This window comes from Hippocampus comes, unplaced genomic scaffold, assembly GCF_001891065.2.
Source record: "Hippocampus comes isolate QL1 unplaced genomic scaffold, H_comes_QL1_v1.1 scaffold327, whole genome shotgun sequence".
Classification (NCBI taxonomy): Eukaryota; Metazoa; Chordata; class Actinopteri; order Syngnathiformes; family Syngnathidae; genus Hippocampus; species Hippocampus comes.
In genome coordinates this window covers 1,673,041-1,688,660 of record NW_017806221.1, presented here as the reverse complement: position 1 = coordinate 1,688,660, position 15,620 = coordinate 1,673,041, and the positions used below count along the sequence as shown (strand labels likewise).

The window sequence follows — 15,620 nt, the reverse complement described above, 5'->3', positions numbered from 1 at the left end:
AATGGACATTACAAAGTTACTGCGGAAACAAAAAGCAACACAGTTATATATAGATTTATACACGCACACACACACACACACACACACACACACATATATATATATCACTATAAAATGACTAAGCCGCATGTACAAACCTACAAAATATATGTATAAAAAAAAAAAAGCCTGCACTAAATATCTTGGTTTCTGGCCATTGTGACTTTCAATGTTTTAATATTTATTAAAAAAATAAATAAAAAAATAAACCCTTCCTTCCTGGCCATTGTGACTTTCAACGTTTTAATATTTATTTAAAAAAAACCCTTCCTTTATGACGCGCACACATCATTACATGCTGAGATAATGGATCGAGAGTGCAACTATTCTAAATGATTCTAAATCTGAAATAATTAAGGTAGGATTGGTTTTATAAGCCATTTCATGACATTTCGAGAGTTGCATTAATTGCCAGCAATTGATTTTTGTAATGCATGAATATCACAGCAATCATGAAATAGAGAGGTACTGTATTAATATGCCCCCATGCCCACGACCCCACGTAGATGTCCTAAAGGGCACAGTGCACCTGCTGGGGTGGTAGTAGTTGCACTGGGGGGGCTCTTCATAATGTTTTGTCCAGCTGTTAAGACTATAAAAAGTGGGGTACCCATCAAGAGAAAACCCACGGGTTTCTTGCCGTGAACTGTGGTATTTCGTTTGGTAGACGTGTGCAATGCATTAGTGTGTGTATTACAACCACACGTGTGAGTGTTTCTGTGTGTGACCGAAAGAATTGAATGTGTGTGGTGCTGTTATTTGTCAAATGAGGGCAGGTGCAAGGAGTACATAAACACAAAGTGAGGGGCCAGAGGCTATGGCACACCATCAAACTCACACCATGGGAGCAAATACGAGCAGCTGGATTTGTCATCCTGAAACTGAGCAACGAGTCCAGAAAAACGAAGAGTGAAAGGACAAAACTAAAGTCTATTTTCACATATGCAAATAGAGCCAGTGCCAGCATAGCTTGGGAAGGGGGGGGACAGGAATGGGTCTGTTCTTTTGCTGGTTTGTTTGTGCAGTGTATGCCAGGTTCAGTACGTATCTCCGGATGTACGTGTGTATGTAGGTATGTGTGAATGTGTGAAGGAAAAGATGATGAGAGTGTGTTAGTATTGGTGGTGGCAGATGCTGGGGGTCTCATTTTCATTATTTCCATCCCCCCCAGGTGCTGCATACTTTTCAGTCTGCTCACTAAAGCAGTGACACATGTTCCTGGCTTTTACAGACCATGATTCCCTCTGCCACCGAATTACCTCAATTAAGGCTTCTTGCGGAAGCCATTTGGTCAAAACTAATGGGTCTTGGCACTGTGCTTGGAAGACAGTGAAAGTGGGGCCATGGGAATGAGGGATAAAAGAGATGCGGTGCAGAAGTGACAGGAGCAGGGAGAAGGATGTGTGAAGAGTGGGAAAATCATTTGCAGGGACCGACAGGATTCCTGCATTGGTACTTGTCGGCGGACAATTAGTTGATCTGCAATAGCTAACTACAGCATGCTGGTCCAACTTCAGTTTGGTTGACTTCCAAAATGTAATTTGTCATTGAAATACAGTATATTTCTCAATCTGACTCCGAACCAACTTCTGTTTTTTTTTTTTCTTCACCAGAGCATTGGCAAAATGAGGGATAAAAGAGATGCGGTGCAGAAGTGACAGGAGCAGGGAGAAGGATGTGTGAAGAGTGGGAAAATCATTTGCAGGGACCGACAGGATTCCTGCATTGGTACTTGTCGGCGGACAATTAGTTGATCTGCAATAGCTAACTACAGCATGCTGGTCCAACTTCAGTTTGGTTGACTTCCAAAATGTAATTTGTCATTGAAATACAGTATATTTCTCAATCTGACTCCCAACCAAATTTCTTTTTTTTTTTTTCTTCACCAGAGCATTGGCAAACTCAACATTTGTACTAGATTTGGGCCATTCAAACTTAGCTACTGCTGTACTTTTTGCTGTTGCTCTTTTTTGCTCTCCCAATTTCATTCCTCACGTTAAAGATAAGGGGGCGAGCGGTGCATTTGAAATATGGGCCTTCAGTGCGGACTCAAGTGTCGAAATGCACCTAGTAATATCTCCATCACATTGCAAAATAATATATAAACACACTATATACCAGGGGTAGGGAACTCCGGTTCCTGGAGATCCATATCCTGCCTCTTTTCGATCCCTCCCCACTCCAACACACCTTCCACGACATCATATCCAATTCCAAAACTCTACACTACAATGTAGCAGCTCACAATCGATATTTATCTAATAACTTTTAAGAAAATAGTGCATTCACAAGAGATGTAAATTATTTCCAAAAAGCTCCTTCTTTGCTGCTCCTAAAATCTGATTGGTTAAAATGAAAACAGTGAGCATGTGTCCGCGCACAACGAGCCGGCACTTGCGATTCTAAAGGTGTTGGACAGATTAGGATGACATGGCAACACACAGAGCCTGGAAGCTGATTGGACAAAAATAAATCTACGGCCACGTGACTAGAAACTGGGCAGCCAAGACACACACATACATTATGAAATGAACATAATAGACTGTTGGAAATAAATTAATGTAATTCAATCAAAGTTTTAAATGAAAGTCAGTGTTTCTGATAGTGTGTAGGCCACAAAGCCTTGGAGGCCCTGACTGCGCACCAGTGGGAAGATAGGCTGAGTGTGTTGGAGTGGGTGTAACTGCAGTTGCTTCGTGAAAAGTTGAGCAGTGATGTTGTTTTAAGCATGAACAAATGTTCTTCATTTTGCTTTGATCTCTTAAAAACTAACAGTGCGAGGCTTTTAATGATTATTGGAAAATACAGCTCAAAAACTTCTGTTTTGAATTAATTTCACTGGTTTCATATCCTAACTCTAGACAGAAGTGAATGATGAAAAAAGAAAAAAAAAAAGAACAGAGATGCAGGAGGACAAAAGCAAAAGACGACAGACTGTGTCTGGACCGACTTAAAACATCATCACGATCTGCCAGGAAAGGAACAAGGCCGTATGTGGCCCATTGAAGTTTGCACTGACAAGAGCCGTCTCAAGTTCTATCCAAGATTTATTTATCAGTTCTCTGATGCTGACACAACGTGTTTTTAATATCAGAAATACGGTTGTGTGTGGATGAAAAGGCCCCTCTTTCTTCCGTACTTCCACTTGATTTCTTGCTACCATTTAAAGCACACTAGGTGACAGGCAAACATTCCACTCAATCCAAGTATTTACCCCTTCAAAGAAAGTGTCTTGAGTGAGGGGGTGACACCACACTGAAGCAGACATTGTAGAATTTGTTTTTTCTCTTTTACATTATTCCACAATTTGTGCTGCAACTCCTTTTGCTTTCGTTAAGCAACAATGAAAACGAGCTCAATATCCGTCTCAGTGTTTCAAGTATTATAAGTTATTACAAATAGCGGGTAACGTGTATAGCAGGGGTGTCAAACTCATTTTTTGTTGCGGGCCACAAGTTATGGCTTCCTTTGGAGGGCCGATGTAAAATCTCAACGTTATTTATTACCCATGACGATTCGACATTTCGATACAGATTCCGACAAGAATCATGATAGTTGACATACATGAGTTACTCCCGCGGGCCACATAAAATGACGTGGGGGGCCGGATCTGGCACCCGGGCCTTAACTTTGACACGTGTGGTGTATAGTTTTGATGATATGTTGGGATATTTAGAATATGTGGGAAACATTGGAGAAAGAAGAATGTTGCAGCCAAACGTTGGAAAATGGAACGGGCGCAACCTCCAAAGCTGATGGTGTGAGCAGGCTATCAGCTGCTGCACTGGAGGTGAACAGGAGCAATAACAATGAGCAAGGGTGGAATACAGACTGGGAATACAGACTGGTAACGTTTTGAGACCAGTCACATTTATTTGTGCAGCATTAACTAAATAATAAATACTAGGTGGTAGCCGAGAATCATACATTTGGATCAAGTTTTATCCGTGTCGAACAACACGGACACCCGCAGCGGCTCCTCTTGTTTTATGTTGAGAGGGAAAAAATTTCATCTGTGCTGTATGTTACACATACGTACAGCACATTTGACAAAAAAGTTGTATTCAATTCAATTCAATAATTACTTAAACTAATAAAGCAGTAGCGTTATAGTGGGACCGGTCCATGTAACCCATGAGAAAGGACCTTCTCAAGAGCAATGTATGACAATTCCAATGTTTGGGCACTCTTAAAATTTTTGGACACTGTATAAGTAAGAAAACATCAAAAATGTTTTGTGGAGACACTTTGGGAGACAACTTAACTGAGTTAATCAGCATTTGACTTTTAGTCTATTTTTTGTTCCTCTCGTCCAGACCTTTGAATGCATACAGTTTAAACACTGTATTACATTTTTATTTTTTCGGCTGCTGGGGAAAAAAAGAACTGTGATATATTGGCTGGTATCAAAGACTGACAGCAAGTTAAAGAATGCATTCAAACATTCTTGAGGGGGCTGAAAACAGTCACTCATGTAGATGCTCTTAAACCAAAACCATTCTTTTTTTAATGCTAAAATATAGTATGTGTATAATTTGCAACCATAAATATTCTAATTCACACATTACTATTACAATATTGATATAAAATTACTGTTAACTATTTTACTTGCTTTCCTGAAAAGAAAATATGTTTTTGTGATTTAATTTTATGCTTGATTAGTTTCTTTCTTGGCAGAGATTCCCAGTGAGCGACCACAAATTAGGGCAGAGAAAATGTGGATTCAATTTGAAATTCTTCATTCCTGTTTGCAAATGGTCAAATGTCAAGATATCACTAAATATGAAAGTGTGCATTAAAACACTCGATGTTGGAGAATGGATTTATTTTTTTCAATGTGTAGTGTCTCACACTCAATTTCATGACAAAGCTGTGTCGGCACAGCAAGTAAACCAATTGTCAGATGGGTGGGCATTGGGTCAACACTACACAGTCAATGTTTTTTTGTCCAGCCTTCAATCACAGTTTCCCCATCAAACTTCATCATTCCGCTTTTTCATCTGTCATTTTTCGCTCTCTGTATATTATTATTTTTCCGCATCTGCCATTTCACGCGTAATCTGTATTTCGAAAGTTACATCACAGCTCATTATTATTCTCCTGTGTATTTTTTTTTTATCCACTTTATTCATCAGAAATATATATTTTTCGATATATCCCAGTGGGAAATAGTGACAGGCAGAAAAATCGAATGTTCTTTCATTAGACGGCAAAATGTACAATCAACCTGAGTGTTGATTTCACATTGAGTAAGTAAACATGTGACTAAATTAAGACAAGATTATTATTATTTCAGTGTTCACACTTTTTGTTTATAGTTTTGTTTCGTGGTTACCCGTAAGTAAAATACCTTGGCTCAAGAAAGGCTGTTTCCCAACTGATCTAATATTTATTCTCCTAAATAAAATCTCAAATTATTAATAAAGTCTTATATGATGCACATACGCATTTGTCTTTGTATGAACTTATCACGAATTCAAGTGAGATATAAACCCTCCATCCTAAGATCTTGCACAAGAGGTCTTGCATTGGAGAAATACACTCGGTTCTCTGGCATGCGCACTTGAAACATATCTGGTGCCGGTTGTCAGTGACCTTAAGTTCCTGGCGGGCACAGTGAATGTTCGCATAAAAAACAAGCAATGAAAGAGTATAAAAAGAGCATTGAATAAGATAGCTGTTAGCCGGTGCGCATTGTTGCTAACCAGTGCTACTTGGCTACCATTTGTGCTACTGTACACTACTGCGCCTCATTAATAAATGACAAAGAGTTGCGTGTGCATATGAACCAACAGGACACATGCGAACCACACAAACAGCCAAACGGCACCGTTTAAAAAAGCTGTTCCACTATGTGTGTGTGTGTGTGTGTGTGTGTGTGTGTGTGTGTGTGACAACTCGCACAGCAGTGAGCAAGATGACTGACAGCGTGGCTGACTGCTGTGGAAGTGTGCAAACTGATGGAAAAAAACCCAGTAAATTATACTGTATGAACAAATTCAATGAGCACATGTAAGCTAGCAGAAAGCATTATTTTTTTTGAGAGAAGTTGAAAAATGGTTCATCACATCACAGTGCAATACAACAGAAAATGGCCCAGTGTGAGCATGCGTTGTCTTTAGCTGCCATCAGTCGTGTTGACTACAGTGTAGCAAGCTGACATGTAAATTTCCCATATTCAAAGCTAAGACAAAACACACAAACATGTCATAACTCACACATAATCTTATTGAAATATCATTTTGACCAGAAACGAATTGTATTTGTTCACTGTCATAGATGATACCGGATTTGTGGCATGAACTAGTTTTTTCTATTTAGCGCACACTGCAATAAAGAAAAACTGCTTTCAGGCTTCAAGTGTTAGAATGACAAAAAAAATGAATGACGATAAGAAACAGATTGTGTTTTCATCAGTGCAGTGTCACTAAGATCCAAGACTGACTTCATAAATGGAATTAAAAACTGTCCCGAACATTAAAATACAGGGTGTAACTCTGAAATTATGACCAGGAAGTATAACTTCACGACTCATCAAGAGCCTTTTTAACGGTTTTATTATTTGTCGGAAAACGTCTTTCATCTTTCAAGGTCGTCACACACACGTATTTATGGCTTTGAATTATTTTGTACAGACATAAGAACATTTCAGACTTTCCAAACGTTAGAGGTGCATCGGCTAAGTGAAATGTTGCCCTAAGATTACACAGTACATCAAAGATGAGATTACACGGCATGTAGAACAGTGTAGTACCATTAGCTGAAACAAACGGAGACGGCCGCAGTGTGTGGTACGTTGGTGTGGTCAGTGTGTCCCTAAACCTGAGGTTAACTGTGGCTGCATGCCACGATGGGCGGGAATTACAGGCTTCCTTTTGCTCCTGCTACTACAAACCACACAAGGATCCTGAAAGTATAACAGAATACATAAGGAGTTCAACTGACAATCACAGCTGGTGGGCAAAGAAATCATATGTAAGAAAATCAGATTAAACAATGAAGGGAAAATCGGAATAAGGATTCAGATAAGCTCAGAAGAGATTGCAAGAAAATGTCAACAAAGTCTGTCAACAGTTCAAAAACGTTTCTACCCTCAGTGCATAGCCGACGGGGTATCAACATGATACGTTTCTCTGTGATACACCTCTCCATTTCCAGTTTTTGTGCAACGAACCAAACACAGCGCAAGTACGTCATGTGGAATGCAAAAGAAAGAGATGGAATGAGTGGTGTGTTACGACTAGTTGGGCAAAATGTTATTAGTTATACAGTGGTTATGAATTATTTTCCCAAAAAAGTAATTGAATTGCTCACTGAGGTACTGCATGAATGTAATTCCTGAACATGGGAAGTAGTTACTTTTTTACTTCTTTGAAAAGAAAAAAAAAAACAAAACTTCATATACAGTATGAGCGCTTTTCAAAAAGGTTAAAAAGAGTAGAACGGCATTGAAACTTTGATAATCAAACTTGACATTGACTGGATTTACAACTGGTAGACTTACTGGAGGCCTTAACGCAATCATTTTCATTGTGAGTAACATTTTCAATTATCATTTCTTTTAGCAGTGTTTTCAAAAAAAAAAAAAAATGTCACACCTTCTAGGCAAGTGGTTCATACCTAAAAGAATTTAACGAAATATTTGCCAAAACAGTTAAGCATAAAGTGCTTTAGAGTCCTTGCACTGTAAATTTAAAGAAATAAATAAATACTTTGCCTGGCACGTGCCAATGATATATCTTCCATAAGATATGGGTTAATCACAATGTGCAGTCCTTGCTGGTCACCCCTGTTTTTGGAATGGCCACTTAATACAATAAATTATTAATAGAAACAGTACACAAATACATCACATTTCCAAAGAAATTTCCTTTTTTCATTGGTTCATTTTCATTTTCTTCTTTTTTTTAATGATTATTATTGTGAATTGTTGTTCGTTTATGTGTGCCCTGCGGTTGGCTAGCAACCAGTTCGGGGTGTCCCCTGCCTACTGCCCAAAGATGCCTGGGATAGGCTCCAGCACACATGCGACCCTCGTGAGGATAAAGCGGTTCAGATAATGGATGGAAGGAAAAATACTACTTTTCTCCTCTCTCATGAACACTTTGAGACAGTAATTCATGCCTTTGTCACATCACGGCTCGATTACTGCAATGCCCTTTACTTTGGAGTCAGCCAGTCGTCCATGAAGCGCCTCCAGCTCGTCCAGAATGCCGCTGCTCGCCTCTTGACTGGTACTCGTAAGAGGGAGCACATAACTCCTACTCTGGCATCCCTTCACTGGCTCCCCATACATTTTAGAGTTATTTTCAAGATCCTCTTATTTGTTTTCAAATCTCTAAATGACCTCGCGCCACCTTACCTCTCTGAGCTCATCCGCCCCTACACACCTGCACGGCGCCTCAGGTCTGCGGACCAGACATTATGAGAAGTACAGTCAAACCTCGGTTTTCGAACGTCTCGGTTCTCGACCAATTCGGTTTTCGACCAAAAATTTAGAGTTTTTCATGCCTCAGATGACGAACAAATTTCGGTTCTCGAACAAACTGAGCGCACTTGAATGCACCATTTGACTCCTCTCGCCTTCCTTACACGAGGAAGTGACGCTTCCTCGGGTAGACGAGGAAGTGACGCTTCCTCGTGTCGCTTTCCATTGTGAGCAGGCGTGTTCAGTAAACATTTTTATTTTAAAAAGAGCGTGGTTTCGGTTTTCGAACAATTTCGGTTTTCGAACAGCCTTCTGGAACAGATTATGACGAAAACCGAGGTTTGACTGTACCAAGAACTAAACTGAGGCTCAGAGGGGATCGAGCCTTTTCTGTTGCTGGTCCCTCTCTCTGGACGACCACCGGTGATTCACGAATGCCTATACGTCCAGTTAAAGAAGCCCGCTTCACCTGTTTATCGTTTCTACAGCCTCCACAATTCACGATGGGCTTAGACTTGTGTGTGCCTCTGTGCAAGCATCTTGTTTGTGTCAACACCCACCCAACTGTACCTCTGATTGACTGAATAGAATTTGACTCTACCTCAGCTAATTATCATCACTTAAATAAAAATAACAATTACAAAAAAAAAAGGGGGGTGAGGTCTCGTTGGTGTGATGAACACAGCTTCAATTATCTAATAATTAAAAACAGCAAGCCGTGTTTTTTTGGTCATAATGGTGTTATCATGATTGAAAACAATTATATTCCACATCATTAAATAAAAATTAAGAATAAGAATAAGAAAACCATTATTCGTCTCAGAATGGAGAAATTCCCAATTTACAGCAGCAAAGTTATGAAAGGAAGAAAGAAACACAGTATAAAACGCCATTACTCCCAGTGCTGGTCACCACAAAAAAATCAACTGAGCTGAATGAACACACATCAAAAGTGGACAACCAGCATTGTTCGACAAATACACAATTTCACACATTTGTAATGTTCTGATTTTATTCAAAGATTTATCAGTTATCAAGGCAAAATGTATGCTGCTGACCACGCTACTTAAAATTGCTGCCACTGTGCAGTAATTGCAGAAAAAAAAAAAAAAAAAAAAGTTTTTGTGGCAAGGCTCCAGTCATTTTTCTGTGATTTCAAATGTCTGACAGCTGCTTTAATCGGAGGCCCAAATTTTTTTGAGGAAACTTTACCTGCCTGTCAGTACGCTGTGATTAAAATTGAAGCTTTTGTGAGTTTGCCCCCTTGCTTTTTGGATTTTCTTTCTTTGGGGAAGGAATGAAATATCATTCCAAAGCAGCTCTCCCACGAAGGACACTGACCAGATGTGTTATCAGCGAGACTCAATATGAAACACCTTTGACTATTGAGAAACTCCAACATCAAAAGAGAGGGGAAGAAATTACTTTAAAAACAACTCAAAGAGAACAGCTTTTGCTAATTCAGAGTGCCTCTTTATGTATTGTTCAGTGTGCGTCAGTCTACGCCACGTGTGTCAAACTCCTTGGCCAGATGTAATTGTATACCCTGACGGAAGTGGCCGAGGAAACATTTGATATATTGTGTGGAAGTGACCCACACCACAAGCGTAAACAAGCCCATACACATTGGGTGACTTCACTCAGTGTTACTTACTTTGAATTTCACGCTACCATGCATGTGGTTCTCTTTTGTCACAAGAGACCAGAATGTCAATAATTGCACTCACGTTGAAGCTCAGGGTGCTACATTCACCACCACCACCAAAAGTGGCAATCACTTTAACCGCACACGACGCCACTTTAACAATTACACCATGTCAGTATAAAATAACCCAAAAAAGAAGCATGCTGGGAAATGCTTTCTCCTCAGATTCCCTAAGGCCGCAATATCTTTGCGGCATGTTCTTAGTTTAAATTTGTACAAGTTTGCAGAATACATTGTGCCAATTTTTTGGGGGAACGTGTTGCAGCTATTAAAATGTAAGTTAATGATTATTTGCAAAAAACAATCAAGTTTAGCAGTTTGAACATTAAATATCACGTCTTTGTAGTGTATTCAATCAAATATCGGTTGAACATCTGCAAATCATTGTAATCTGTTTTTATTTATTTTAAACACTATGTCCCAACTTCTTCGGAATGGGGTTTGTCTTTTTGTGCTCTTTGTGTAGCCACTAAAATGCTGCCCCAACGCTCTGCTCCTTCTTAAGTGTCAGCATTTAGTCAGCCTTGAAACTACAAATGTACGCATAAGCGGTGCACACTGAAAATATACAAATCACACCAGATTTGGGTGTGTTATTACGCATTTGCCTAGCAAGCATTTTGAATATTCTTCTTAGATTCTTGGGGGGGTGCAACGGTGGACTGGTGTTAATTTTGTTCACGAAAACTAGAAAATATTTCTGTCAATGCACATTTTTCACCAGTCAAAAAGTAGACTGGATGAGACTAAAACCTTCTATTAACAAACAATAATTTGGACTAAATCAATATGCATTTTTGTAGGCTAATGAAGAGACAAACGTGGTTAATTCAAGACTGGGCTAGAATCTATGAACCTTTTAGTTCACGAGCAAAGACGAGATGAACATAATATGATTTCTTGGCGTCAATTACCGCTCTCTAAACCAAATTCTCACATGATTCACAGCAAAAATGAGGCTCCGGTAGATGGGGCTGAGTAGTGTTGTCTTGTTTGCAAATGACAAAAAAATATTGTATGCGGATGCACTGAATGGAATTCGCAGCAAATAGATCGATCATGCTTGTTGCATGAACTGATGAAGCCTACTCACTTCCTGAGACAAACAGCAGTCCAGCTGCGATCGAGTCAATGCCCTGAGAATTAAATGACTGATGAAGAAGACTATCCCCGAGCATACCGAATGGAATCACTTTGTGAACTGTTTCATTCCTTTCTCAGTTCGGTTGAGCTCAGCTGCAAGCGTGTGCCGCAGGAGGAACTCAGATAAGGCAGCGAGCTTTGGTGGGCATTTATATCTGTTTGCTGTGTAACGGCTATAACAATCTGGTAAAATGTGAAATTTGTGTGAAAAACGAGCACCAAGCAACAACCTCTCCTGCTACTTTGAAAACCAGACCAACATCACTATTTCCATCGTTTTTTTAGGGGGCATCCATTACCCCCGAACGTTGGCGATATACAGTATACTTGATCCCGCAAAACAGCAAAGGTTCACTGAAAAAAACTAACTGAAAACTGCAAAAAAGCTACTCACCTTCAAACATTCAGAAGCAGTTTCAAACATTGATTTAACACTTCAACATTTAAACTACAAACATCACCAATACTCAACACTTCTGTGTCTCCTAAGCCTTTAATGCAAGCTCCCCCACCACCTTTTTTTCAAACCTGCAACCAAATGTCCAGATGTTAAAATGTTTCTCCGTGTAACTATTCAAACCCTGTTCCAAGAGAAGGCAGAGAAAGAGAGAGAGAAGAGGAATATTTGACTTCACTCCACGGGAGACCAGTTTCATACATTTTGGCAGCCACACAACAGTAAAAAGGTAGCTTTGCTGGTTTGGCAGCCAAACACTGACGGCTTACCAAACAGCGCAATCCTAATGAGTTGGAAAACCCCGAACTCCCCAGAGGACTATCCAGATGTGACCAACATGAAAAGCGCTACTGTTTTAATTTGTCTCGAACAAAAAGGCAAAATGCTGAAACTGAACATTAATATAGCAGACAATTTGAAGCGTAAAGAACTTGAAGTTCATTTAACCTATTCTCGACAAGCACTTCCAACACTTAGCCCCCTCCCAGGTAGAGGACAAGCCGATACGCATTTATGTGACTGAAATAGTGACTGTTTTCATTTAACCATTTTATACAATGACGATGTAAAGGGAAAATTTTTAATGCTTCCGTGGTCATGATTCATGATGGAACTCCAAAATATCACCCAACTCTGTTGTTTACTTTGGCTTTACTTTAGGCTCTATGGGCAATTTAATTTCATTGCTGAGCTGTCTGCCCTACATGTTTACTACTGTAGTTTCCTGGTCTCAAAATGCTCTTTCCTGACGCAATAGAATGTTTTTTTTTAGGTTAAGTTTTTAAGAAAGAGAATACAGTGTGTAGCAGGTGAATGTCACATTGGCTTCAGCTTGAGCCCACGCCATACCCCTTTCACAGGTTTTGTGGATATCAGTGAAGTAGTTTGTGATAGCATGCAGAGGTACGGTACAAACCTTGCATTTTGGGGCAGATTAAACCAGTAATGAAATGGGGGCATCATTGAGCAGAGTCAGTTGAGAAGGATCTAACACACCTGGAGCTTTGTAAACCTCGTTGATGAGGCTTTCGCTGAGCGTCGAGGGTGCCCCATTCAACATGCCATGTGTCCAGCTCTGCCAGATTGCTTGGAGCAAATGCGTCTGGGCTCTTGTAGCCTGCACAGTGAAGTGAGGAAGCTCCAAAATACATTCTGTGGTGGGGACCGAAGACCTTTTACTCCTGCGAGATCATGAAAAGCAACAGACAAAGATGATTAGGTGAAGGATAGTCCAACTGAAGGCAAGGTACTTACACACAATAATCCCGGTCAGATGCAAACTGAATTTAAAAAAAGCACTGGTGGGAGGTTCTGCTTGACTTTAAATCACGTTCTGATTTAAAAGATAATATTGCCTTATTAGCACAAGAGACTACACAGGGAGATATGGATTCCAACATCAAATGTAGGTGCCAGCCAAGCTTCTTTGGCTATTTGGCAGCTTTGTCACTGAACCCCCTCTCAGCTCAGTCCAAACTGAAATGATGATAAATGCAAAAGGATGTCCAGCCTAGAAACCTAACGGAAAAGAATCTCGGCAAAGTTAAGATTCCATCTGTCAAATGAGAGGAAGGTTACATGTCTATGTCGATGCATGCGTGTGAAAGACAAACTCGAGGATTTATGGAGGATGAGGTAACAGCGGTTGGATTAATGTCCTTCAGTTTTATGTCCACCAGACCCTCACTGGACCATGAACATTTTCATCTTCTGATACAGATATGAAAACACACACACAACACACTTCCACATTAGACTGCCCACTTAATGCCTAGCTTGTATTGCGCATCCACAAGTATCTTGAAACACATGCCTTTCAAATTCACCAGTTAGCTATTAAAACTACTTGCAAGGTGAGAACTGATTTCAATTTTGGGTGAGACAACACCACCAGCACATGCACTAAGTCCTAAACAGAGCTCATTATGTGGTTCATTTCTGTATGCGTTCAAGGTCGATAGAGGCAATAAATACCATTTGTGTCCTGAAGACTTTTGATTACATGACTACAAAGATAAAAATAGAACAGACGTACTTTCCAAAGATGGCTAGGAGGTGAAATAACATCACAGTTAATTTAATCACACATTCCCATTTAAAGTGTGCGGTATGTCACGGGGTTTCTCCCCTACTAAGCAGCTCTGCAATCGTTTAACTTCTCTACTTCTCTCTTGCTCTCCTTTCAGTGTCTCCACAGCTTTCCCTTTATTCTGCTCCTGGGTGGTTCAGCAGGGTGACACGACCTGTTAGCTATACACAGACGGGTGCGGAGAACTAAACCGCATGCTGCCTTTGGGGGGCAACTAAAAGACGTAGAGGCAGCTTGATAGAAAGAACATAAAAGCGAAGAGAAAATGTGACAGGGTCAACAGGTTTCACTTGATAGCATGCATATTTTTAATCCACAGCCCCATGTGGTGCATTTGACGTCCATGCTTCTAAACTATTAAAATCACTACTGTTACATTCTATACAGCTTGACATCAAACGGAGTTTCATGTGTTTGTGCATGCCAGTGTGCATGTGTACACAGGGTTACATTTTGCTGATGTGCAAAAGAAAGTGAAGGGAACCATGCAACAATAATGTGCCCCACATGCAGAGCAAATGTGTCTGCAAAGCCACTTCAATAGGCAGATTGGCAAAGGATAAAGGTTTGTTGGCTCATTCAAGTGCGATTCCAAGGGAGTTGTCATGCGCACGCGGTCCTCTAAATCCTTAATTATGCACCTGCTTTTATTATATTATTACCAACTCATCGTAAAAAGCAATGTGGATGGACTTAAATCAGATGCAGAAAGTCTCATTAGGGTCAAGATGTTGGATGTGAGGACAGCAAGACACTTCAGATTGCAGCTCGCAATTCAACGTGGTGAACAGCATTCTGTCAGCAACCAAAACGGCCTGAAAAGAATTAATGCTTCCAAAGAGAAGCACTTAGAGCCCTAACAAAAGTCACGTTTACCCCGCAAAAGAAATAACCACATGTATGTGGTAGGGATGTTTGATACTGATACCAGTATGAGTACTCAACTCGAGTAGTCATCCATACTGATACCACGAGCAATGTTTGAAACATAAAATTTCCCAAAAAACAATGACAGATCAATTTTAAGAAAGATCTAAAGGGATTTCCTCTATTTCTGAACAGACTTGCTAGGCTCCAGTGGAACGGAAAAGTCGCAGTGGCCAAGACAGTTAGTGCAGTGAAAATGTGTACCTGGGAGAAAAAGGCAAGGCATACAGATAATCGGGAAAAAACGTGTCCGTGAGGCCTCGTGCGTCACGTAGGCTAACTAGCAAGTAGTGTTGATGTTTGAGCTTGCTCGATCCGTGACGTGGGTTGCATCGGCGCTGATTGGTTGAAACCAAAACACCGCACACGTGCATACGTGTTCGCACTTCCGCGCACAGAGCAGAGACCAGCGGATTATCGATTGCTGAGGCGCGCTTACTCGAGTGGCGTTGACAAAACAGTTGTTTACGGGCGTGACATGCGATCACTGAGTGGCAAGTTGCTACAGACCTATATCTGCTAATAGCATTTTTTCTTGAAACTGCATGAGTTGAATGGCAATTTTCTATATTTTGTCCATTTGCTCATAAAATATATTTCTATAGAAGACACAATTAAATTAATTTGAATTTTAAAAATAAATGAAACAAGTGGAAGGGAAAAAGTCGCAATGAAAATATGTGGTTGTACGATTTCTTTTCAAGGAATATGATGAGGTGCAAATAATTAAGTGGAATACAACAGCCCTTCGAGTGACATGTTTTGAAAACACAAATTAGTCATGGTTTGATTCAATTGTGGGCGGGACGTCCTCCTCACAGTGCAGAGGTGC

The 15,620-nt window shown here is 40.2% G+C and overlaps 1 protein-coding gene across 1 annotated transcript in view; it reads right to left on the bottom strand.

Moving 5' to 3' along the window:
- vps13b (vacuolar protein sorting 13 homolog B) overlaps window positions 1-15,620 on the bottom strand; it is a 343,085-nt gene that overhangs the window by 260,496 nt on the left and 66,969 nt on the right. The window contains exon 17 of the mRNA XM_019856211.1: window positions 12,769-12,953. Within this exon, the coding sequence (XP_019711770.1) occupies window positions 12,769-12,953 (185 nt within the window). The remainder of the gene's footprint in view (window positions 1-12,768; window positions 12,954-15,620) is intronic.